The sequence below is a fragment of the Oncorhynchus mykiss genome, chromosome 4 (genome assembly GCF_057628025.1).
Source record: "Oncorhynchus mykiss isolate SJ-2025 chromosome 4, ASM5762802v1, whole genome shotgun sequence".
NCBI classification, from domain to species: Eukaryota; Metazoa; Chordata; class Actinopteri; order Salmoniformes; family Salmonidae; genus Oncorhynchus; species Oncorhynchus mykiss.
The window spans coordinates 16,755,001-16,781,149 of NC_143025.1; the positions used below are offsets into that span (position 1 = coordinate 16,755,001).

Genomic DNA, 26,149 nt, shown 5'->3' on the forward strand with positions numbered 1-26,149 from the left:
ATAAAACAGGTGATTGCGTAATGTTCTTCAAAAAAATCTAGAGGGGGCTACAAACGGCCTGATACAAATCTGAAATCACTCCAGATAGGAACCTAAAGCCATCGCGGCAACAATCCTTTGTTGTGTTTAAATGATTCATTAGAGATTGGATGGTTAATGGCTCTTGACGTTAGTGAATGTAAAGCTTATCGGTGGTGAGGACTGTTAGCTCAGTGCCTGTTGAACCCGGCCCAGCCCACTCTGACCCAATCCCAGTAGTACTGGAGCCCTGAGGCGTCTAGTGTGATGGTGTTAATATCTTCATGACGAAAGAACCAGAGCTCTTACCAGATGGCCTGTACACTGATAGGCTTTAGAACAACACGCTTTCAGAGAACTGTACTGTCAGTGTCCGTTTGGTTTGGAGATGACTTTCCTTTGTCATTGTGCTTCGTCTTTATCTATTGACCATCACTATATATTCCTTTGTGATTCTCTAGTTAAAGTGAAATCCATTAGACAATCCCAGGCCTGTTAGACAGAGTCAACCAAACGGCAGTGGTTACAGTTTTTTTTATGAGGTAACAAATACAAACAGCAGTTTGTTGGTTGTTGGTTGGTTGTTGGGTGTTGCTTGGTTGTTGGGTGTTGCTTGGTTGTTCGGTTGTTGGTTGGTTGGTGGGTTTGTTTGTTGGTTGTTTGTTGGTTAGCAGTCTGATGACTTGTGGTGGGTGCATAGTGTGTTTTCCTGGATTTGTGTGTTGGAAACTGCCATTGTAATTGTACCAGTCTAAGTGTCCCATTTAAGAGCAACATTAGTGTTTTCTATCACTGTGCAAATACTGACTATTCATAAACGCAGCAGCTCTATTCCATTGAGGCCAGTGAATGGAAAAGGCATTGGCCGTTTCTGGGAAGGTCAGCTCAGCATAGGCTACCAATTGATATGCAAAAACACTTAAAGATCCAGCCAGGATCATAAACACTTACAAATCCCTAAGATATTGTAGGAATTGGAATTCGTAACATATCATACTAATTGCACACACAAAAAAGGCCGTAACATATCATACAAAATGGATGACATAGTACACAATTGTCGGGGACCCGTTTTGGTTCGTGAGCACTACTTTCAGCACTACTGACTGAAATTATACAAAAACATGAGAGCATCACTTTAAGTACAGACTGGCTGCCTGACAACATCCCGAAAATGATAGGCTCGCATCCCAGGGGTGGCAAGGGCGGCAGGTAGCTAAACGGGTAAGCTCCTTAGTAACTGTAACGACGTTCGTCTGTAGAAGGAGAAGCGGACCAAAAAGCAGCGTGGTGGTTACTCATGTTCTTTAATGGAAACTGAACGATACATGAAATAACTTAAATCTACAAAACAACAAACGGAACGCGAAAAACCTATACAGCCTATCCTGTGACAACAAACACAGTGACAGGAACAATCACCCACAAACACACAGTGAAACCCAGGCTACCTAAGTATGATTCTCAATCAGAGACAACTAATGACACCTGCCTCTGATTGAGAACCATACTAGGCCGAAAACATAGAAATGCCCCAAAACATAGAAAAACAAACATAGACTGCCCACCCAACTCACGCCCTGACCATACCAAATAAATACAAAACAACGGAAATCAAGGTCAGAACGTGACAGTAACCAAAAGATTGCTGGTTTGAATCCCGGTGCCAGCAAGGTGTAAAAATATGCTGTTCTGTTCTTCTACAAAACACAGCTAGAAGATTGCACCTTCTGTAAAGCTGATTACCTTCTCACACATACTACTACTGCCTTTTAGGAATCTGTACCATCATGGACTTCTGAAACCACAGCATGACAATATGTAATGCATGTATCAGGGGAAAGCAACCCAGCGCCTCGTTGCCTCTCCCCTCTCAGCTACGGATGAGACAAGGAATTTCAGTCATTCCCACGTTGCCCAAATGAGCTTCCCATCCTGTGAAAAGGGCTGACTGCAACACACATAATGACATAGGCTGAAAGATTTAAGAATCAACTAATTCTGGGGTATTCCGCTGAAAATCTTTACGTTTCTACTCTGTCATCCTTTTTAGCATCCGTCACATACGTATATCGCGTCAAGTTAACAGACCAAAACATCTCTCATCCTCTGAAACAAGTGTCCCCCTGACATATTACTTTCGGAGATATTCCTGAATATAGAAATAGGAAACAAGGACTTCTCTCTGACCAAGATACCCAGAGAGAGAGAGATAGACCGCGAGAGACAGAGAAAGAGAGAAAGCGAGAGAGAGAGAGAGATAGACAGCGAGAGACAGAGAAAGAGAGAAAGCGAGAGAGAGAGAGAGATAGACCGCGAGAGACAGAGAAAGAGAGAAAGAGAGAAAGCGAGAGAGAGAGACAGACCGTGAGAGACAGAGAAAGAGAGAAAGCGAGAGAGAGAGAGATAGACAGCGAGAGACAGAAAGAGAGAGAGAGAGAGAGAGAGAAGGCAGTATCCCTTTCTTTTCTGTAAATGCTTATGAATGATTACTCACACATTGCTTTCTTTGGATCTGACACCCCCCCAACCACCCCTAACCATGCAGTTCCTTGCTTTCTGAACGGAACATCCATTTTTACTAAACTCTAACTGTAGTGAATGAATAACAATGATATAGACACTCTAGCCCAATGATTCTCTCTACCTCTGCATGTTAAACAGTTAGAAGGGGGACAGTGAGGACAATGGGTGATGTCCACAGATTACGGGGACAATTTCTGTCCTGGGGCCATATTGTGGTGTAATAGGTATAGGTAGGTATTGAATAGGTATTGAATGCAGGACCTTACTACATACCTTAATGCGCTGTTGGCCTGCTTCGCTGGCACACTGACAGCCAGGCAGCCACATAACAAGCAGCAGCGGAACAGCACTATAACAAAGGAACTCCTATACGGAGTGAGTGCCCTATTCTGTGGGTAGCTAGGTAGTTAGGTGAGGATGTTGGTTAGCGGTTAGCCTATGACCAACCACGGGTGCCTGCCTGATGCCCTACTTGGGGTTTCACTAATTGAATGACTGGCTTTACCAGCTTTTCCAGTCACGCTAGACTAGGTCTAGGGCTGGGCAGGGAAAACATCAGGCTTCAGTTGTCTTTCAATGTGTTTTAATGTGGTACTGCTCACAGTCTGACACCAGTGATAGGAGTAGTTACAATGCTATTTCCATTGGCTTAATGCCATTTGTACACTATAAAACTCAGATCTACTCTCAACTATCCTCAATTACTTTGTATAGACAATATCAACACAGACATAGAACATAAGAATAGTTTTCCACAAGTCTACAGTTTGAGGCAGATGTGTGTAAGTGTTGCGTGACACAGTTATCACTCTGAGACACTCACTCACCATAACGCATCTCTGTGAGGGCCCTGTTGTCACGGGAACCTGTGTCAGACAGAGCGTGCCTTAAAGCTCTTCTTCATTAGGAGTGTCACAATGTGTGACTCACATTTGTCTCAATGTGAGTCACACTGCCACTGAGACACACAGTCACAGAATCACACTGCCACTGAGACACACAGTCACATAATCACACTAATCACACTGTCACTGAGACACACAGTCACAGAATCACACGAATCACACTGCCACTGAGACACAGTCACAGAATCACACTAATCACACTGTCACTGAGACACACAGTCACAGAATCACACTAATCACACTGTCACTGAGACACACAGTCACATAATCACACTAATCACACTGTCACTGAGACACACAGTCACAGAATCACACTAATCACACTGCCACTGAGACACACAGTCACAGAATCACACTAATCACACTGTCACTGAGACACACAGTCACATAATCACACTAATCACACTGCCACTGAGACACACAGTCACATAATCACACTAATCACACTGTCACTGAGACACACAGTCACAGAATCACACTAATCACACTGCCACCGAGACACACAGTCACAGAATCACACTAATCACACTGCCACCGAGACACACAGTCACAGAATCACACTAATCACACTGCCACCGAGACACACAGTCACAGAATCACACTAATCACACTGCCACTGAGTCACATAGTCACAGAATCACACTAATCACACTGTCACTGAGACACACAGTCACAGAATCACACTAATCACACTGCCACCGAGACACACAGTCACAGAATCACACTAATCACACTGTCACTGACACACACAGTCACAGAATCACACTAATCACACTGCCACCGAGTCACACAGTCACAGAATCACACTAATCACACTGCCACTGAGTCACATAGTCACAGAATCACACTAATCACACTGCCACCGAGACACATAGTCACAGAATCACACTAGTCACACTGCCACCGAGACACACAGTCACAGAATCACACTAATCACACTGCCACTGAGACACACAGTCACAGAATCACACTAATCACACTGCCACCGAGACACACAGTCACAGAGTAACATTGAGGATGCAGCACCCCCTGCATACTCACAGTCCCCATGTATAAGATATCAGACCTGTTGACTATTGAGGTTTAGAGAACATATGTTTTCACTTATTCTGAATTAGTGTATAGCGTGGGGCGAAATGGATTAGGTGGTAATCCCACGACCAGCCTCAGCTCCATCCCAACCCAGGCAGACCTACTATCAGGTGGCCTATTCACCACAGCAAGACTGGCCCACTAACTTTTAGGTTGATGAGAGCATGAAAACCAAGCTGATTCTATCACAAACTGCAAAGCAATGTGTCTTCCACCTGAGTCACTGTTAAAGGAGGGGAGGGTGTGGCAGTGTGACTGACATTGAATTCCATTCATGCCACAGACAATATGGCTTCCCGCAAGCACACACACACACACACGCACACGCACACGCACACACACACACACACACACACACACACACATGTTCCAATCTCAGCAGTGATGAGGGTAAACAACAAGGTCATGTGATGTGACTAAGACATACATTCAGTAGGACAGGATAGACTGGTTCAGGGAGTACACACACATACACACAAACACACACACAGACACACTCTGAGCAGGGGACAGTAAAAGGGCCCAGGCTGTAATTCTGTCTGGCTCGTAGAGAGTGTAATCTCCAGGGTGGAGTAATGTACATATTGAGTTTCAAGGCAATTCTCTTTTTTTGTTTGGTGATCTGGCTAAAAAGAGGGAAGAGGACAAAAAAAGGCATTTTTTTCTGCCCGGCACATTGTTGATGAGATGTAATGTAATGTAATACAAGTGGTGGTTAACCTCTTTGGTCTGGGAGAAAACATAGCTACTCCGCTCAGGCTGCTTCTTGATTCCATGACTTCCAAATGGTTTCACATTATCCTGGCAAACATACCGCCTCTTTGACTACGATGTTTGAAATATTGTTCAGATATGCAGCAAATGAGGGGTGAACGGAAAAGTATTGAAATCATCATCAACATCATCCAACAAACATGGATTCAGAGATCATACAACCTCCCCTTCCTCTGAAGTGATGTGTTCATGTTGATGTTAATGTGTTCATGTTAATGAACTCCATGTTAACTATCAACAACCTTCTTCTTGAAGTACTATACTTTTATCTCCATGACAACTATCCAAATGGCAGTGTTGCCTAGACTACGTACACAGGCCCCTTGCACTCCCTCAGAGGTCCGAGTGAGAGACAGCCCAGCTCCCATACGCAGTGCTCTCCAACCACCAACTCCCACACTCGTGTTAGGGGTTAAGCATGGAGGAAGGGAGGGAGAGGTAGGGCGCCCCGGAGGGAGAGAGAATGTATTTAAGGTTTTTGCTCCTGGGAGAGGGTAGCTGGCAGGCCCTGGGGGGAGGTGGGGGGAAGGGTGGTGGTAGGGGTGGGGGTGACTGAGTGATGGAGGGATGGACACAAAGGGACGGAGGAGTGGGAGAAGGGATAGAAAGGTGGGAGCTCCCCACCTGAGGCTGCAGATCTCTATTGGGGCCCTGTGCCCTATGTCAAGGTGCAGACTGAAGGAAGGAGGACTGAGCTCCAGACAGCTCAGGAGGCTACACAACAACCAGGCCTCTTACAACATCAGTCTTATTTTAGCCCTCAATGGTAAGTAAGTCAAGCATTCAGAGTCATTGACAGAATACACACCAAGTCCAGGGCAGATAGTCTCTTCACAAAGCCTGTTGGATAACTTGGTGGAGTTGTTCTCAGGGGGAGTATGTCCTGTCAGCTGTAAAAGGTTACTCTGTAGCAGGCAGCTCCATAGAACAAACCACACAGTTTCCAATGGGGCTTTTGTGCTTGAATTACTAGCCTTCTGAGATGCCCCTTGACCTGTTGACGCTGTCTGTTTTGCCACTGTGGACTGGTGGGAATGACCCCTGGGCAACAGTGACCTTTCACAGAGTTCATCTCACCACTCTGTCTCTGTGTGAACAGCCGAAAGCTCAATGAGTTCTTCCACCATCTATGACACAACTGAATGAAACTGAAAGCTGATAAACTGATGCATATATTGGCATTGAACAACATAAACAGGGGAACTCCTCAATAGCAAAATGTGTGAACTAATAAGCAGCTGTATTCTGCAAGTAATGTAATTTATGGGACGTAATGGCTAGAGCCAGGAGTTTTTTCCTGACCACATGACCTGACCAGGGAAAAACTCCTGGCTTCCGGCTTGTTGGATATGTTGTCTCATGTCTTATAGCTCTAGACTGACAGATTGTTGGATATGTTCTCTCATGTCTAATAGCTCTAGACTGACAGCTTGTTGGACATGTTCTCTCATGTCTAATAGCTCTAGACTGACAGCTTGTTGGATATGTACTCTCATTTCTAATAGCTCTAGACTGACAGCTTGTTGGATATGTTCTCTCATGTGTTATAGCTCTAGACTGACAGCTTGTAGGATATGTTCTCTCATGTCTAATAGCTCTAGACTGACAGCTTGTTGGATATGTTCTCTCATGTGTTATAGCTCTAGACTGACAGCTTGTTGGATATGTTCTCTCATGTGTTATAGCTCTAGACTGACAGCTTGTTGGATATGTTCTCTCATGTCTAATAGCTCTAGACTGACAGCTTGTTGGATATGTTCTCTCATGTCTAATAGCTCTAGACTGACAGCTTGTAGGATATGTTCTCTCATGTCTTATAGCTCTAGACTGACAGCTTGTTGGATATGTTCTCTCATGTCTAATAGCTCTAGACTGACAGCTTGTGAAGACAGAGAGTGGGAAGCCCAGCTTCTTATCACCTTGACTTTGGGCCTGCCAGACCAGACCAGCCAGACCAGACCAGCCAGACCAGACCAGACCAGCCAGACCAGACCAGCCAGACCAGACCAGACCAGCCAGACCAGACCAGCCCGACCAGCCAGACCAGACCAGCCAGACCAATCAAGAGACCAGGACAATCAGACGTAGCCTTTATTTTACAATAGAAAGTCAGTGTGTGCCTGATTGAAAGGGAGGGCCTCTGAATGCTGTTCCTGAAAGGACACACAAGCCCTGAAGCACCAGAGAAACCCGCACCACCACTTAACTCCTTCCAGGGAAATCATTAGTCATTACCAAGAAACACGGTGCTACCATACAATGGAATAATACAAAGCTTGTAAAGTGTTCTGTTTCCTGGAAACGGACACCATTAAAAGCGATGGGAAGAGACAAGAGCAGGTAGGAGCTGGAACGAGAGGCACCAGATAGTTCAAATCACTCCATCATCTGAGGGCTAGGATGCATCCCAAATGGCACCCTATTCCCTAGATACTGAACTACTTTTGCCCCGGACCCATATGGCTCTGCTCAAAAGTAGTGCACGATCTAGGGAATAGGATGCCATTTTGAGATGCAGCCTTAGTCTTCTGTGTTGCCATGCTGTAGTCAGCAGTGCTAGCTAGTGCCACTGACCTGTCAGCCATGTTCAACCGCTGAGGCATTGGTGCCTTGGTATGTTGGAAAAGTACCCATGGTACTTATAGGCTCAGTGAGTAAATGTTGTTGGTTCCTTAGTGTGCGTTGTGTAAGCTAAATGCATGTTTCCCTCAACATGCTTTTTTATACACAAATGTGTATATACAGTGGGGAGAACAAGTATTTGATACACTTATAAAGCGTATATATATATATATATATATTATCGTATATATATTGTATATATATATATATTTGTATTTATATTTGATGGGTTCACTTAAGGCAAGCAAAAGACACAGTGCACACAAACGCACTAATACATGTGCGCGCACACACACACACACTCACACACAAAGACATTTGTCTGTCCCATGTCGCAATGTGAGTGAACAATGACATTTACACACTGTGGTCTGTGTAATCATCTCCGCAGTACTTGGTTATTGCATTTGCATGTATCCCCCATGTATCAGACTGATTGAATGGGGCCCTACAGTGGGCTGGCACCAGGGGCCCCACAGTGGACTGGCACCAGGGGCCCCACAGTGGGCTGGCACCAGGGGCCCCACAGTGGACTGGCACCAGGGGCCCCACAGTGGACTGGCACCAGGGGCCCTACAGTGGGCTGGCACCAGGGGCCCCACAGTGGACTGGCACCAGGGGCCCCACAGTGGACTGGCACCAGGGACATCACAGTGGACTGGCACCAGGAGCCCCACAGTGGACTGGCACCAGGGACCCCACAGTGGACTGGCACCAGGGGTAACATACTGTAGATACTGAGTGTAGAAAACACTATGGGACTCATAAAGACATGCCTCTACTTCACTACACAGCATAGTGACTGACCCGCTCATTACCTTCTTAAATATGCTGCTGCTCACCCTGTCCTCTCCTGTGGGACTGCTGGACCTGTCTGTGTAGGAGACTAGATCTGCGTCCCAAATGGCACCCTATTCCCTATGGGCCCTGGTCAATAGTAGTGCACTATAAAGGGAATAGGGTGCAGTTTAGGACGTAAGCTAAGAGTATAGGGGCAAAGAGAGCCAGCAGGGGGTTTAGACCCAGTCAATAAAATCAATGTGTAAAAATATAAAGGGGGGCCTGCCAAACTCGGGCAGTGTAGCGTGGGTATTTACAGCCAAGTTAGCGGGCTCCACAGCGGGTATAACATACTGTAGATACAGACTGAGGAGAGAGGAGAGGAAAGAGAGACATGGGGGGAGAAACAGAAAGAGGAGAGAGAGAGAGAGAGAGAGAGAGCGAGAGAGAGAGAGAGAGTCATGGGGGAAGAAACAAAGAGAGAGGTGAGAGGCATGGGGGAGGCACAGAGAGAGGAGAGAGACATGGGGGAGGCACAGAGAGAGGAGAGAGACATGGGGGGAGACACAGAGAGAGGAGAGAGACATGGGAGGAGACACAGAGAGAGGAGAGAGGCATGGGAGGAGACACAGAGAGAGGAGAGAGACATGGGAGGAGACACAGAGAGAGGAGAGAGACATGGGGGGAGACACAGAGAGAGGAGAGAGACATGGGAGGAGACACAGAGAGAGGAGAGAGACATGGGAGGAGACACAGAGAGAGGAGAGAGACATGGGAGGAGACACAGAGAGAGGAGAGAGACATGGGGAGGAACAGAGAGAGGAGAGAGACATGGGGGAGGCACAGAGAGAGGAGAGAGACATGGGGAGGCACAGAGAGAGGAGAGAGACATGGGGAGGAACAGAGAGAGGAGAGAGACATGGGGGAGGCACAGAGAGAGGAGAGAGACATGGGGAGGCACAGAGAGAGGAGAGAGACATGGGAGGAGACACAGAGAGAGGAGAGACATCGGAGGAGACACAGAGAGAGGAGAGAGACATGGAGGAGGCACAGAGAGAGGAGAGAGACATGGGGAGGCACAGAGAGAGGAGAGAGACATGGGAGGAGACACAGAGAGAGGAGAGAGACATGGGGGGAGGCACAGAGAGAGGAGAGAGACATGGGGAGGCACAGAGAGAGGAGAGAGACATGGGAGGAGACACAGAGAGAGGAGAGAGACATGGGGGGAGGCACAGAGAGAGGAGAGAGACATGGGGAGGCACAGAGAGAGCAGAGAGACATGGGAGGAGGCACAGAGAGGGGAGAGAGACATGGGGGGAGGCACAGAGAGTGGAGAGAGGCATGGGGGGAGGGCACAGAGAGAGGAGAGAGACATGGGGGCGGCACAGAGAGAGGAGAGAGACATGGGGGGAGGGCACAGAGAGAGGAGAGAGGCATGAGGGAGGCACAGAGAAATGAGAGAGACATGGGGGAGGCACAGAGAGAGGAGAGAGACATGAGGGGAGACAGAGAGAGGAGAGAGGCATGGGGGAGAAACAGAGAGAGGAGAGAGGCACAGAGAGAGGAGAGAGGCACAGAGAGAGGGGAGAGGCACAGAGAGAGGGGAGAGGAGAGAGGCATGGGGGAGAAACAGAGAGAGGAGAGAGGCACAGAGAGAGGAGAGAAGCACAGAGAGAGGAGAGAGGCACAGAGAGAGGAGAGAGGCATGGGGGAGAAACAGAGAGAGGAGAGAGGCATGGGGGAGAAACAGAGAGAGGAGAGAGGAGAGAGGCACAGAGAGAGGAGAGAGGAATGGGGGAGAAACAGAGAGAGGAGAGAGGCATGGGGGAGAAACAGAGAGAGGAGAGAGACATGGGGAGGCACAGAGAGAGACATGGGGAGGCACAGAGAGAGGAGAGAGGCATGGGGGAGAAACAGAGAGAGGAGAGAGGAGAGAGACATGGGGGGGCACAGAGAGAGGAGAGAGGCATGGGGGAGAAACAGAGAGAGGAGAGAGGAGAGAGGCACAGAGAGAGGAGAGAGGAGAGAGGAGAGAGGCATGGGGGAGAAACAGAGAGGGTGGAGAGAGGCATGGGGGAGAAACAGAGAGAGGAGAGAGGCACAGACAGAGGAGAGAGGAGAGAGGCATGGGGGAGAAACAGAGAGAGGAGAGAGGAGAGAGGCACAGAGAGAGGAGAGAGGAGAGAGGCATGGGGGAGAAACAGAGAGAGGAGAGAGACATGGGTAGGCACAGAGAGAGACATGGGGAGGCATAGAGAGAGGAGAGAGACATGGGGGGGGGCACAGAGAGAGGAGAGAGGCATGGGGGAGAAACAGAGAGAGGAGAGAGGCATGGGGGAGACACAGAGAGAGGAGAGAGGCATGGGGGAGACACAGAGAGAGGAGAGAGGCATGGGGGGAGAAACAGAGAGAGCAGAGAGACATGGGGGGGCACAGAGAGAGGAGAGAGACATGGGGGAGAAACAGAGAGAATCTAATCTGACATGAGCCAGAGACAGCTAGTAGCTCAGAGAGATGATTTAAATGCTGTGAAGTAAGATTGCAGACCTGTAATCCTCTGGGTTTGGTGGAGATTACCAGGGACTGGTTGGCTGGCTGTGAGACAAACATAGATTCAGACAGTATTTGTTTTCTTTCAAATGTTTTAGCTGAGCTTCATTGAGCGTGCCCATCGCAATGGGACCAATGAATCCCACAAGATCGAACCCTGTGGATCTACAGTGTAGCACTCAGGGCGGGCTAAATCAGATGCTCAAAGTCTTTGAACAAAAACAAATACTATTTGAACCCAGGTATGCTAGGCTAACTGACTGTCTGTCTGTGAGAATGTGGTAGACGCAGCCCATAGGATCCAGGCTGAAATTAGAGCGTGGCGCTGAGAGAGAGGTTAGGCAGAGAACGTCTGGAAGCCGCCTCAGACTGCATCCACAGCACACTGCCCAGCTGTGATTTACTGGGACTGGGCTGCAGTAGTGAGGCAGACACAGCACACCAGTCTGTTAAAACTATGAGTGAGTGTGTCATTGTTAACTCACACACAGACAGAGGACCAGTGTGTGTGTGTGTGTGAGTCAGTGTGAAACGGCTAAGAATATGAGATATGTCGATCGTCTCAATGCTGCATCGTGGGATCTCACTGAATCAGCATTTCCACACATCTGAATTGTCTGGAGCCTTTAGACAATTGGAGTTTGGAACATAAAGAACCTTGGCGTAACAGGATTCAGTGAACTAGATAACCTTTGATTCAGAAGAAAGGAGCTGTGGCTCTTTCTGAACGCTGCCCAGTCTAGTCTAGACATGCCCTGAAGCCTCTGAGGGGTTTGTCATGTCTGCAGCGCTAGCTAGGGCTGCGTCCCCAATGTCACCCTATTCCCTATATATATTGCACTCATTTTGATCAGGGCTTTGACCAAAAGTAGTGCACTATGTAGGGAATTGGGTGCCATTGGGGACGCAACCTAGGTCTAGCTCAGCTCAGTACAGTCGAGTGTCTTGCCTGCCTGCCGTGGCGGTGGATGTTTCCTTGCCAAGTTTCCTCTCTTTGTTTGGTCCACTCTGGTCAGTCTGGGTGCTTGGCCCGGCCGCACTGCAGCCAAACACACATATATCAACAACACTACAGGCTGTAACTACAGGAAACTCTTAGGGCAGCTCTGTCTGTCTGTCTGTTGCCAGGACCTGTGGCCTGGGTGAGCGATAGAGGAGAAAGAGAGGAGAGATAAGGAGAAACAGAAGGAGGTAGAGGAGAGAGAGGGAGAAACTGAGGGAGGTAGAGGAGAGAGAGGGAGATGCAGAGGGAAGTAGAGGAGAGAGAGGGAGATGCAGAGGGAGGTAGAGGGGAGAGAGGGAGAAGCAGAAAGAGGGAGGGCGATGGAAAGGGGGAAAGAGGGAAAGAGAGGGGGAGAGAGGAAGATCTCTGGCAGAGGACTGAACTCTTCCCACAACCTGCCAGAGAAGACCATGGTGACCGCTGCCCATTGAGGTGGTACAGGGCTGCCAGGGGAGAAGTCATAGGCATACCACACTCTCAAGAGCTCTTAGTACTTAAACAGTATGTTGGGTACAGAACCAGGGAAAGTGCACTTTCACCATTCATATGGGCTACGTGGTTTCCTCAACATAAGAGTGCTTAATTAAGGTCTGGACACAGAATCATAGAATTACGTATGAACTCTCTGTGAATCTAGCAGGGGGACAAGTAGGAAAATGATTCTCAAACACGAAGGAGAAGAGGAAAGAATAGCGTGGCTGAACAGAATACCATTATAAAGCCGTCATCTTTGATGACACAGACCTATAGTTCCACAGTCACTTAGGAAGTATTCTCTAGCCCTCCTCTCAGTCTATAAATTGTCTTGTCATATTGTAGCACTGGGATTAGACTCTTTGAAAGCCACTGCGAGTCCTGAGGCCAAAAAGTGATGAGAGAACACCTCCACTACAGACCGACTGAAGAACCTGTCTCTGTTGAGTTATGGGTCTGTAGTCAGTCTGCCCTTCCCTTACATCTCTTGATGTTGAGATAACGAGCTTGTTCCTGTTTGGTGGGTAGAGCAACCGGCGAGAGAGAAGGGACGTGTTGTGGACGTGCCCTGAGGTTAGACTAGAGGGTCGGATGGACTACAGCAGTGTGCCTGTGTGTTTACCAGGTCAGCCCTGTCTCTGGCTGTAGTGCTGGGACGACCAGTCTAAACAGAGTACCGTTAGGCCCTGGCTGTTTAGGGATGGGATGGAGGGCTAAATGACTTACAGATGGACTTCTCATACACACAGTATGGGTCCCAAATGGCACCCTATTTCATATAGTGCACTACTTTTGACTAGAGCCCTATGGCCCCTGGCCAAATGTAGTACACTCTAAAGGGAATAGGCTACCATTTGGGACACAACCACAAACAGCAGAGCATATAGGGACCATGGCTGGTTGAGGGGCTGTATTCAGCCTTGGTGGAATTTACAGCATACTTATCTAATTGAGATATCATTAGAAGGGGAGAACATTCCTCTGTGTATACGCCTACTGCTAATATGTAGGATATATTTGTTATACTTGCACTAATAAAGTGTACACAGCAGCCAACCGCAAATCCTGATTTATGGTCCATATACTTTGAGTAAGGCCAATAATGATGTTGGGTACAGAGACATGTATGGACATGTCTGGAGGGTGTGTTAGACCAGGGATGCTGCTGCTGCTTTCAGCACTGCAGACTTTTGATGTCTATACCTTCAAAGCATCCTCTATGAGGGCTTTTGACTAACCCTGACCAAACACATCTGATTATGGTAGGAAATGGGATAAACGTGAAATAGGACTAAACAGTGTTTCTCAGGGCTCCCCTAAGTTGTTGGACTTCGATGGAGCTTGTTGTTTCTGTATTTGTCAGGGATGCCGTCTGACAGAAAGATAACAGACAACAGACAACCCAATGCTGTGCTGCCTCTTCCTTTCCAAAGGAATTGGAGACAGCCAGAGAGAGCCTTTAGGCTGGATGTGTTGTCTCTGTCTGTGTTCCATAAATCACTGTCTGTCGGAGTACAGGGCCCAGGCATCAACACAGTATAACTCACCATCACACCCACCACTCAAACACTTCACAACTTTCACCCCCACTAAGATTAATGCTCCCTGTGTGTGTGTGTGTGTGTGTGTGTGTGTGTGTGTGTGTGTGTGTGTGTGTGTGTGTGTGTGTGTGTGTGTGTGTGTGTGTGTGTGTGTGTGTGTGTGTGTGTGTGTGTGTGTGTGTGTGTGTTTGTGTGTCTGTACATGTGTGTGTGTGCGTGTGTGTGTGTGTGTGCGTGTGTGATTAATTCTTCCTGGACTGATGTGCTGGTAAAACTGGGACAAGGAAACTCTGAAGGCTCCACACACACATCTACATACAGCCAGTCAGAGAGCAGAGCAGTAGAGACACATCTACATACAGCCAGTCAGAGAGCAGAGCAGTAGAGACACATCTACATACAGCCAGTCAGAGAGCAGAGCAGTAGAGACACATCTACATACAGCCAGTCAGAGAGCAGAGCAGTATAGCTCTCATTGTCTGTTGATGTTTAGTGTTGAGAAAGAGTGGAGAGGGAAATAGTGGCTGGCTGGCGCTACGCATCACAACTAAAAAAGATGTAGGATCTTCATTTGAGCCAGTTTGCTACAGCACGAAAATAATCCTGCAGCAACAGGAAATGTAATTATTATGTGGATTACAATTAATACAACTTTTTTGTAGGGGTTGATACATTTTGTTGTATGGGAAAATCAAGTCTGAAACCTCAAACACACTACAAGTTCTCCTGCAACGGGGTGATCAAATGAAGATCAAATCAAAGAATGGACGAAGAGAAAGCCAGGGGAGGAGTTGCATGCACACTGACAGGCACACACAACACACACTGAAAGTATTTGGTTTTAAATATATTTAAGCATCAAAAGTCAATTAAATTGCTAAGATACACTTAGGTATCAAAAGCAAAAGTATAAATCATTTCACATTCCTTATATTAGGCAAACCAGACAGCACATGCTTTACTTGTATTTTGTTAGGGAGAGCAAGGTGCACACTCCAACACTCACACATCATTTACAAACCAAGCATGTGTGTTTAGTGAGTCCTCCAGGTCAGAGGCAGTAGGGATGACCAGGGGTGTTCTGTTGATAAGTGTGTGAATTGGGCCATTTTCCTGTCCTGCTAAGCATTCAACATGTAACGAGTACTTTTAGGTGTCAAATAAAATGTACGGAGTAAAAAGTACATTATCTTCTTTATGAAGTGAAGTAAAAGTAGGACTAGGGCTGAGGGCTGAGGACTGAGGCTGAGGACTGAGGCTGAGGACTGAGGACTGAGGGCTAGGGCTGAGGACTGAGGACTGAGGCTGTGGACTGAGGCTGAGGCTGAGGACTGAGGGCTGAGGACTGAGGCTGAGGACTGAGGACTGAGGCTGAGGACTGAGGACTGAGGCTGAGGACTGAGGCTGAGGCTGAGGGCTGAGGGCTGAGGACTGAGGCTGAGGACTGAGGCTGAGGCTGAGGCTGAGGACTGAGGACTGAGGCTGAGGACTGAGGACTGAGGCTGAGGGCTGAGGGCTGAGGACTGAGGCTGAGGACTGAGGGCTAGGGCTGAGGTGGGTGGAGGGAGGGAGAGTAGATAAGGAAAAGTCAAACAATGAGATGGACCTGGCCAGGCTGCCTCCGGAGCAGCAGAGTGGAGAGAGGAGGAATGTGCCAAGGCACGGACAGACAGAGGGTGGGCCATTGGGTTCATCCACCTGCCTGCCGGGGGCACTGCACAAACCCGTCAAAACAAATGTTTCACATGACTACAACTATAATATGAGAGGACATACACACAGAAAACAGTCAAGCAAGTTGGCGCTCTGGGTATCATGCTTTTACTGCTATTTTTCAGTTCTGCTGTGTGGAATTGGTCACCACGGCAACTCTACTAGGAGTCATGCAAAACACGTTTCATATTGTACTCGGGGAGCATGCAGTGATTGGAGACACATTTGCTTTGGGGGCTTTGGGTTCCTCACAATAGGCTGCTGCTGCCTGCTGCTCTGAACAGCTGTTTCACCTGAATCAGTCTGCTAATTAGGAACCTGCGGTTTCACTTTCCGTTTCTGTCAGATTGCTTTGCTGTGTGACACAGGATGTAACAGGGACAGCGAGTGTGTTTTATAAATGTGGGTTTATGTTACCAATCAGGAGATTGTGATCACAACATGCACAGACAGCAAATGGGCCAGAACTCAATATGTGGTGGAGTGAGTCTCTCCTTTACCCTCCTGTAGGGTTAATCTTTAGTTCAGGATCATTTCACTCTTGTCAATACCAGAGGTCTAGGAGAGCTGTGTCCTTTCACTCATGCATTATAGTAGACATGGAGCCATGAGCCAAAGTCAATGCCTATAGCAAAAACCATGGTAGTATGGAGAAAAGTATTGAACTCCACACACACAAACACACACACATACACTTTCTCTCCCTTTCTCTCTCAGTTTAAAGAGAACCAGAGACCTCTGAATGACAGGCAGCTTAATGGCTCCCATTCCAGCCGTATTGTCATCCTGTGAGACTTCCCTGAGCGGAAAAACACCAGAATCGGATTATTCCCCTCGTGAGTGAAAGGCTTCACACATGCTGATAGTCACAGCACTGCAGTGGCACCGCATCCGGCCCACAGGCTCCAGTCAGACTAACTAACGCTGGCACAACATGGTCCCTGGTGGGCAATGACTGGGCATTAGGCAGGCATCACGTGGTGGCACTGCCCTGCCTGGTCTCTGCCTAGTGGGACACGCCTGGTTACAGCACAGGTCTCCATAACACAGCTGCTGCCTATTGGCTGTGATCCACTGAGATCCAGAGGGCTCTGTGTGTGTGTGTGTGTGCGTGTGTGTGTGTGTGTGTGTGTGTGTGTGTGTGTGTGTGTGTGTGTGTGTGTGTGTGTGTGTGTGTGTGTGTGTGTGTGTGTGTGTGTGCGCGCGTGTGTGTGTGTGTGTGCGCGTGTGTGTGTGTGTGTACGTGCGCGTGTGTGTGTGCGTGCGTGCTCTCTCCCTTCTAGCTGGTATTAGAAATGCCTTTTTAAAACCTCCATGTTCTCCTTTGGAATCATAAACACAAGTCACAACCCACTGTCGTCACAAGTCAACTTGTTGTTGTAGAGGACAGAGGGTATAGGGTCGTTGGCATGGAAACACTGACGAAACGTTAATCAACAGACAAATATGAAACACCTTGCGTGTCACGTACACACTGGCAAGCAGCAGATTACAACTAAGAGATTAGGATACCATCAGGAGTGTTTAACGTCTCGATGGACCGTAACCAGCCATAACATACTCTGTTGAAGAAGACCCACATGAAAAAATACTACAGTTTACAATAGAATACTGCAGTACGAACTGCGTTTTTTGGGGTATATGTACTTTACTATTTATATTTTTGAAAGTTTTCATTTTACTTCACTACATTCTTAAAGAAAATAATGTACCTTTTCCTGGGGCGGCAGGGGAGCCTAGTGGTTAGAGCGTTGGACTAGTAACAAATCTGTCGTTCTGCCCCTGAACAAGGCAGTTAACCCACTGTTCCTAGGCCGTCATTGAAAAGAAGAATTTGTTCTTAACTGACTTGCCTAGTTAAATAAAGGTCAATTTTTTTTTTTTTTTAAGAATTCCTCCATAAATTTTCCCTTAACCCCAAAAGTACTCGTTACATTTTAAATGCTTAGCAGGACATGAACATTTTCCAATTTACGCACTTATCAAGAGATCATCCCTAATAATCCCTACATGCTTCTGATCTGACGAACTCACTAAACACAAATTCTTAGTTTGTAAATTATGTCTAAGTGTTAGAGTGAGCCTCTGGCTATCTGTAAATAAAAAAAAACAAGAAAATGGTGCTGTCTGGTTTGCTTAATATACGACATTTTAAATGATTTATACTTTTACTTTTGAGACTTAAGTATATTTAAAACCAAATAATTTTAGACTTTTACTCAAGTAGTATTTTACTGGGTGACTTTTACCTTTGCTCAAGTATGACAATCGGGTACTTTTTCCACCACTGGTACTTACTATAGAATGTTGTAGCATACTGTAGAATACTACAGTAAATACTACAGCGGTATACCCCCCCCCCCCCCCCCCCCCCAAAAGAAACACTGTAGTTAATACTACAGTAATGTCCGCAAAAACACTGCACCTTTTTAACTATAGTAAATACTAAAGTATTTAATGTGCATATACCCTGCCCATTCCCCTTCCCATATCACAATTTGGCTACCCATAAGTGAGAAGCCTAAAAGCCAAGTATAGAATATATTGTTCCCTACAGATTATAGATAAAATGCAGAAGTGCTGAACTATCTGCTCAGACCCCAGACCTACCAACAGGTTTTGGAAAATGTGCTATTTAAGTATTTCCCCAGTATGTTTCCTAAAGGAGAAATCCTCCACTTCTATGTCTAAGATAATAAAACAATATAGTAAACACTACATCAATGTCTGCAAAAACTCTACAGTAAATACTATAGTATACTACTGTCCACAAATACACCACAGTATACTACAGTCCACAAAAACCCTACAGTAAATACTACAGTATACTACTGTCCACAAATACACCACAGTATACTACAGTCCACATAAACCCTACAGTAAATACTACAGTATACTACAATCTGCAAAACACAACATTAATTTCTATAGTATATACTATAGTTTTCTTTGACTACAGTATTTATAAACACGTCAAAAAAAGAAACGCACTCTCACTGTCAACTGTGTTTATTTTCAGCAAACTTAACATGTGTAAATATTTGTATGAACATAACAAGATTCAACAACTGAGACATAAACTGAACAAGTTCCACAGACATGTTGTCACGGCCGTTGTCGGAATGAGACCAAGGTGCAGCGTGGTTTCTTTTATTTGTTAAAATGTCGCCAACAAAACAAGAAATAACAAAAACGACAGTGACGCTTACAAAGGCTATAGTGTCCCTAACAAAGACAACTTCCCACACTGAAAGGAGGGAAAATGGGCTACCTAAGTATGATTCCCAATCAGAGAAAACGATAGACAGCTGTCCCTGATTGAGAACCAAAACATATAAACACAAAAAACATAGAAATCAGAACATAGAATGCCCACCCAAATCACACCCTGACCAAACCAAGTAGAGACATAAAAAGGCTCTCTAAGGTCAGGGCGTGACACATGTGACTAACAGAAATGGAATAATGGGTCCCTGAACAAAGGGGGGGGGGTCAAAATCAAAAGTAACAGTCAGTATCTGGTGTGGCCACCAGCTGCATTAAGTACTGCAGTGCATCTCCTCCTCATGGACTGAACCAGATTTGCCAGTTCTTAATGTGAGATGTTACCCCACTATTCCACCAAGGCACCTGCAAGTTCCCAGACATTTCTGGGGGGAATGGCCCTAGCCCTCACCCTCCGATCTAACAGGTCCCAGACGTGCTCAATGAGATTGAGATCCGGGCTCTTCGCTGGCCATGGCAGAACACTGACATTCCTGTCTTGCAGGGAATCACGCACAGAACAAGCAGTATGGCTGGTGGCATTGTCATGCTGGAGGGTCATGTCAGGATAAGCCTGCAGGAAGTGTACCAAATGAGTGAGGAGAATGTCTTCCCTGTAACGCACAGCATTGAGATTGCCTGCAATGACAACAAGCTCAGTCCGATGATGCTGTGACACACCGCCCCAGACCCACCACTTCCAAATCGATTCCGCCCATAGGTGCCCATAGGTGCCCATAGGCGATGTTGTTGCCGGTGATGTCTGGTTAGGACCTGCCTTACAACAGGCCTACAAGCCCAGAGTCCAGCCTCTCTCAGCCTATTGCGGACAGTCTGAGCACTGATGGAGGGATTGTAAGTTCCTGGTGTAACTCTGGCAGTTGTTGTTGCCATCCTGTACTTGTTCTGCAGGTGTGATGTTTGGATGTGCCGATCCTGTGCAGGTGTTGTTACACTTGGTCTGCCACTGCGAGGATGATCAGCTGTCCATCCTGTTTCCCTGTAGCGCTGTCTTAGGCATCTCATAGTACGGACATTGCAATTTATTGCCCTGACCACATCTCCAGTCCTTATGCCTCTTTGCAGCATGCCTAAGGCACGTTTGGTGTTTTTCAGAGTCAATAGAAAAGCCTCTTTAGTGTCCTAAGTTTTTCATAACTGTGACCTTAATTGCCTACCGTCTGTAAGCTGTGTGTCTTAACGACCGTTCCACAGGTGCATGTTCATTAATTGTTTTTGGTTAATTGAACAAGCATGGGAAACAGTGTTTAAACCCTTTACAATGAAGATCTCTGAAGTTATTTGGATTTGAAAAAGGGACATTTCTTTTTTTTCTGAGTTTACTATAGTTAACTGCAAATACTACACTATACCACAGTAAAGGGACTTCAGTCCGCAAAACCACTACATTGAATTCTACAGTTTAGTCTGCAAAAACACTTAGAAAATACTATAGTATTTATTTATGTGGGAATTCATTATGCACGCACACACACACACAAGCACTCACGCACAAAGTTACCTAATGACACACACATGAACGCACACACACACAAGCACATACACACACATACAAAGATCGCAAATCCACACACACACACGCACACACACACACACACACACACACACACACACACACACACACACACACACACACACACACACACACACACACACACACACACACACACACACACATACACACACACACATACAAAGAACAGGGAAGGATAAACCTGTTTTTACCTTGTCCTCCAGGCGGACCAGTCTGGCTCCCACAGTGTAGTATTCTTTATCTACACCTTTCTCTGAAAAACAACACACACATTTCCCTTCTTTCAAACACTGGCCTCACTATTGTGGTGGGTGGTACAATCTCAATCATCATTGGTGGGGGCAACACAAGGCATGCAAAAGATCCTGATCTATTCCTATAGGGTCAATAGCGAGACTTGCTGTAACTTAATTCTCTGAGGTCATTGCTGGTATCAGATGTCACAAGGAGGCCTCGGGGAAGGTAGATAGCAGGAGTGGAGACTAAAGTGGGTCCGTTCAACCATTGTTTCTCTACTACAAGACAATTTACATCTAACTGCCATGAGACAAGACCAATAACCTATTGTACCCAACCGCCCATGGTACTCATTCATTTGCCTAATTGAATCATCTTAAATTACACCCTATTAGTCTGAGGCCCGCACCCAACCCTAACCCGCAAATATAGAAAATGCGCTATGGACTACAGTCAAAGATGGCAGGACAATTTTTTGACAAGGGGTGCAGGATTTTTTGGGGGCCTGACTTAGATATGTTTCTGCTTATAATTTTTGACATTTTGGTAGGCTATTTGTTAGTCAACTTGTCTTTAATTAGATACATGTAGCTTCTCTTCTGTCATTATGTTGCTTTAGAAGACTAAATAAACCCTTGCTCAACAGGATAATGTAATAGATCGATAAAATGAATGCTTCAATCTAGTTACATCTGTACATTTTTCTCTGTCATCTCTCACGGAGCAAATACATTTAGGGACTGGGGAGAAAATACAATAACGCAACAACAACAAAAAAACAGGAATGATTTTCTGTGTAAAATGTCCAAATTACATCAGTTTGACAGGTTATAAGGAAAAAGAAAGCTGTGAAAACAACTCAACCGCAAAATGTTTCTGAGAGGATTTCAGTTCAGGTTCATTTTATGTGGTTGAAATACTATCAGCCTTTATGATGCCTGTATGATGAAGACAGCACTTCTACAGATGATATCTAGCTGAGCATTGCATTCTTTCAAGATGCAGAAATAAATAAATCACATTTCTCCACTCCTGTTCCCAAGTCCAAATTTTGCCTACATTTGGTGTATCATTTTACTGAAAGAAATGCTTAATTATGCAGGAGATAATATAAAGGCTATGTGAGAGGTTACAGTCATTGTCCAGATTTCAGTTTCCATTTAACCCATCTAAACAGGCTACAGTTCACTTGACATGCCATAGGCCTATTTGAAGTTCCGTCTTGTGACTGTCAAATTTGTATAGCGCCTCACAATCACCATACATAACATAGCCAGCACTCTTATCATCCACTTTTACCATTTAACCAAATCTTTCCCAAACATTACTTTTCTGACCCTCCCTTCTCTTTATTTTCAACTCTCCTTTCACAGCTTTTGTCTTATTGAATTAAACTTCTAGAATTCCCTTTTTGCCTCCGTGAATTGACATGAACTTTTTTTGCCAGTTTCCAAAAGCATTACTTTTGGAAACTGGCAGAAAGCGTCCCTAGGAGGGGTGCGTCACTTGAGTGGGTTGAGTCACTGATATGATCTTCCTGTCTGGGTTGCCCCCCCCCCCCCCCCCTTGGGTTGTGCCGTGGCGGAGATCTTTGTGGGCTATACTCGGCCTTGTCTCAAGATGGTTAGTGGTTGAAGATATCCCTCTAGTGGTGTGGGGGCTGTGGGTGGTGTTATATCCTTCCTGTTTGGCCCTGTCCGGGGGTATCATCGGATGGGGCCACAGTGTCTCCTGACCCCTCCTCTCTCAGCCTCCAGTATTCATGCTGCAGTATTTTATGTGTCGGGGGGCTAGGGTCAGTTTGTTATATCTGGAGTACTTCTCCTGTCTTATCCGGTGTCCTGTGTGAATTTAAGTACGCTCTCTCTAATTCTCTCTTTCTCTCTTTCTTTCTCTCTCTCGGAGGACCTGAGCCCTAGGACCATGCCTCAGGACTACCTGGCATGATGACTCCTTGCTGTCCCCAGTCCACCTGGCCGTGCTGTTGCTCCACTTTCAACTGTTCTGCCTGCGGCTATGGAATCCTGACCTGTTCACCGGACGTGCTACCTGTCCCAGACCTATTATTTGACCATGCTGGTCATTTATGAACATTTGAACATCTTGGCCATGTTCTGTTATAATCTCCACCCGGCACAGCCAGAATAGGACTGGCCACGCCTCATAGCCTGGTTCCTCTCTAGGTTTCTTCCTAGGTTTTGGCCTTTCTGGAGAGTTTTTCCTAGCCAACGTGCTTCAACACCTGCATTGCTTGGTGTTTGGGGTTTTAGGCTGGGTTTCTGTACAGCACTTTGAGATATCAGCTGATGTACGAAGCGCTATATAAATACATTTGATTTGATTGGATTTGATTACTTGGTCACTAGCTCAATCCGCCCGCCATCCACCCACCCCCGCCATCCACCCACACTTCAGCCACACAATATTTAATGGCCCCAAACCCGTCCACCCTACCTTCAGCCACACAATATTTAATGACCCTAAACCCATCTACCCACCCTTCAGTCACACAATATTTAATGACCCTAAACCCATCTACCCACCCTTCAGCCACACAATATTTAATGACCCTAAACCCATCTACCCACCTTTCAGCCACACAATATTTAATGACCCTAAACCCATCTACCCACCTTTCAGCCACACAATATTTAATGACCCTAAACCCATCTACCCACCCTTCAGCCACACAATATTTAATGACCCTAAACCCATCTACCCACCCTTCAGCCACACAATATTTAATGACCCTAAACCCATCCACCCACCCTTCAGCCACACAATATTTAATGACCCTAAACCCATCCACCCACCCTTCAGTCACACAATATTTAATGACCCTAAACCCATCTACCCACCTTTCAGCCACACAATATTTAATTACCCTAAGCCCATCTACCCACCTTTCAGCCACACAATATTTAATGACCCTAAACCCATCTACCCACCCTTCAGCCACACAATATTTAATGACCCTAAACCCATCTACCCACCCTTCAGCCACACAATATTTAATGACCCTAAACCCATCCACCCACCCTTCAGCCACACAATATTTAATGACCCTAAACCCATCCACCCACCCTTCAGCCACACAATATTGAATGACCCTAAACCCATCCACCCACCCTTCAGCCACACAATATTTAATGACCCTAAACCCATCTACCCACCCTTCAGCCACACAATATTTAATGACCCTAAACCCATCTCCCCACCCTTCAGTCACACAATATTTAATGACCCTAAACCCATCTACCCACCCTTCAGCCACACAATATTTAATGACCCTAAACCCATCTACCCACCTTTCAGCCACACAATATTTAATGACCCTAAACCCATCAACCCACCTTTCAGCCACACAATATTTAATGACCCTAAACCCATCTACCCACCCTTCAGCCACACAATATTTAATGACCCTAAACCCATCCACCCACCCTTCAGCCACACAATATTTAATGACCCTAAATCCATCTACCCACCCTTCAGCCACACAATATTTAATGACCCTAAACCCATCCACCCACCCTTCAGCCACACAATATTGAATGACCCTAAACCCATCCACCCACCCTTCAGCCACACAATATTTAATGACCCTAAACCCATCTACCCACCCTTCAGCCACACAATATTTAATGACCCTAAACCCATCTCCCCACCCTTCAGTCACACAATATTTAATGACCCTAAACCCATCTACCCACCCTTCAGCCACACAATATTTAATGACCCTAAACCCATCTACCCACCTTTCAGCCACACAATATTTAATGACCCTAAACCCATCTACCCACCTTTCAGCCACACAATATTTAATGACCCTAAACCCATCTACCCACCCTTCAGCCACACAATATTTAATGACCCTAAACCCATCTCCCCACCCTTCAGTCACACAATATTTAATGACCCTAAACCCATCTACCCACCCTTCAGCCACACAATATTTAATGACCCTAAACCCATCTACCCACCTTTCAGCCACACAATATTTAATGACCCTAAACCCATCTACCCACCTTTCAGCCACACAATATTTAATGACCCTAAACCCATCTACCCACCCTTCAGCCACACAATATTTAATGACCCTAAACCCATCCACCCACCCTTCAGCCACACAATATTTAATGACCCTAAACCCGTCCACCCCGCGGATATAAACGCGGGGACTGCAGTTTCATCATTACATCCCATGTAAAGAAACCCAGAGTACACACACACCAACCCTGTCTTTCTCACACACACACACACACACACACACACACACACACACACACACACACACACACACACACACACACACACACACACACACACACACACACACACACACACACACACACACACACACACACACACACACAACCCCTCCCCCCACTTCCTTACTAAGGGGCCCCTAACACAAATAGGTCTTAGTCATGCAGTGAGTTCCTATAAACATAACAGCAGTAGATCAGTGTAATGGGGCTCCATCCTAGGGCCAGAGCAGACTCAGTCTAAGGCTTTGGACTTGGGGGAAGTGGGCTGTGTGTTGTGTGTTTGGCAGGCTGACTGCGCTAGTTTTATACTGTATGGCTGGTTTGGTTGTTATGGACGTGGAGTTTGTCGTGTAGTATGTGTGTGCGCGCGCGCGTGTGTGTGTGTGTGTGTGTGTGTGTGTGTGTGTGTGTGTGTGTGTGTGTGTGTGTGTGTGTGTGTGTGGAGAACACGTGGAAGTGCACTTAGCTTCTCAGCTGGATTCCTAATCCAATACCAGGGCCAATCAAGAAAGTGTTTAACCATGTTAGCTCCCCGTTAGCTTCCTGGGTCAGCCAAGACATGTTAACATCCAGGTGGAGTTGGAGGGGAAGGGAGGAGGAGGAGGAAGAGGAGGTGGAAGAGAGAGATGGAGAAGAGGAGGAAGATGGTGGTACACAGAGCAGGGGGAGGAGGAGGAGAAGAAGCAGAGAAGGAGGAAGAGGTGGAGAAAAAAGGAGAGGAGATGAGGGGGTACGCAGAGGAGGAGAGAAGAGGAGGAGGAGGATGAGGAGGAGAGGGGGAGATGGGTTGGAAGCGTTGTGCATACAAATACTAGTGTGTGTGT

The 26,149-nt window shown here is 46.4% G+C and overlaps 1 protein-coding gene across 2 annotated transcripts in view; it reads right to left on the reverse strand.

The window, feature by feature from the left end:
- LOC110522744 (potassium voltage-gated channel subfamily KQT member 1-like) overlaps nt 1–26,149 on the reverse strand; it is a 279,767-nt gene that overhangs the window by 61,076 nt on the left and 192,542 nt on the right. Inside the window, exon 18 of one of the 2 annotated variants that reach the window (XM_036969009.2) lies at nt 21,009–21,070. In XM_036969009.2, the coding sequence (XP_036824904.1) occupies nt 21,009–21,070 (62 nt within the window). Of the gene's footprint in view, nt 1–20,697; nt 21,071–26,149 lie in introns of those variants that run through there. The other variant, XM_090231282.1, reaches the window with a different exon arrangement.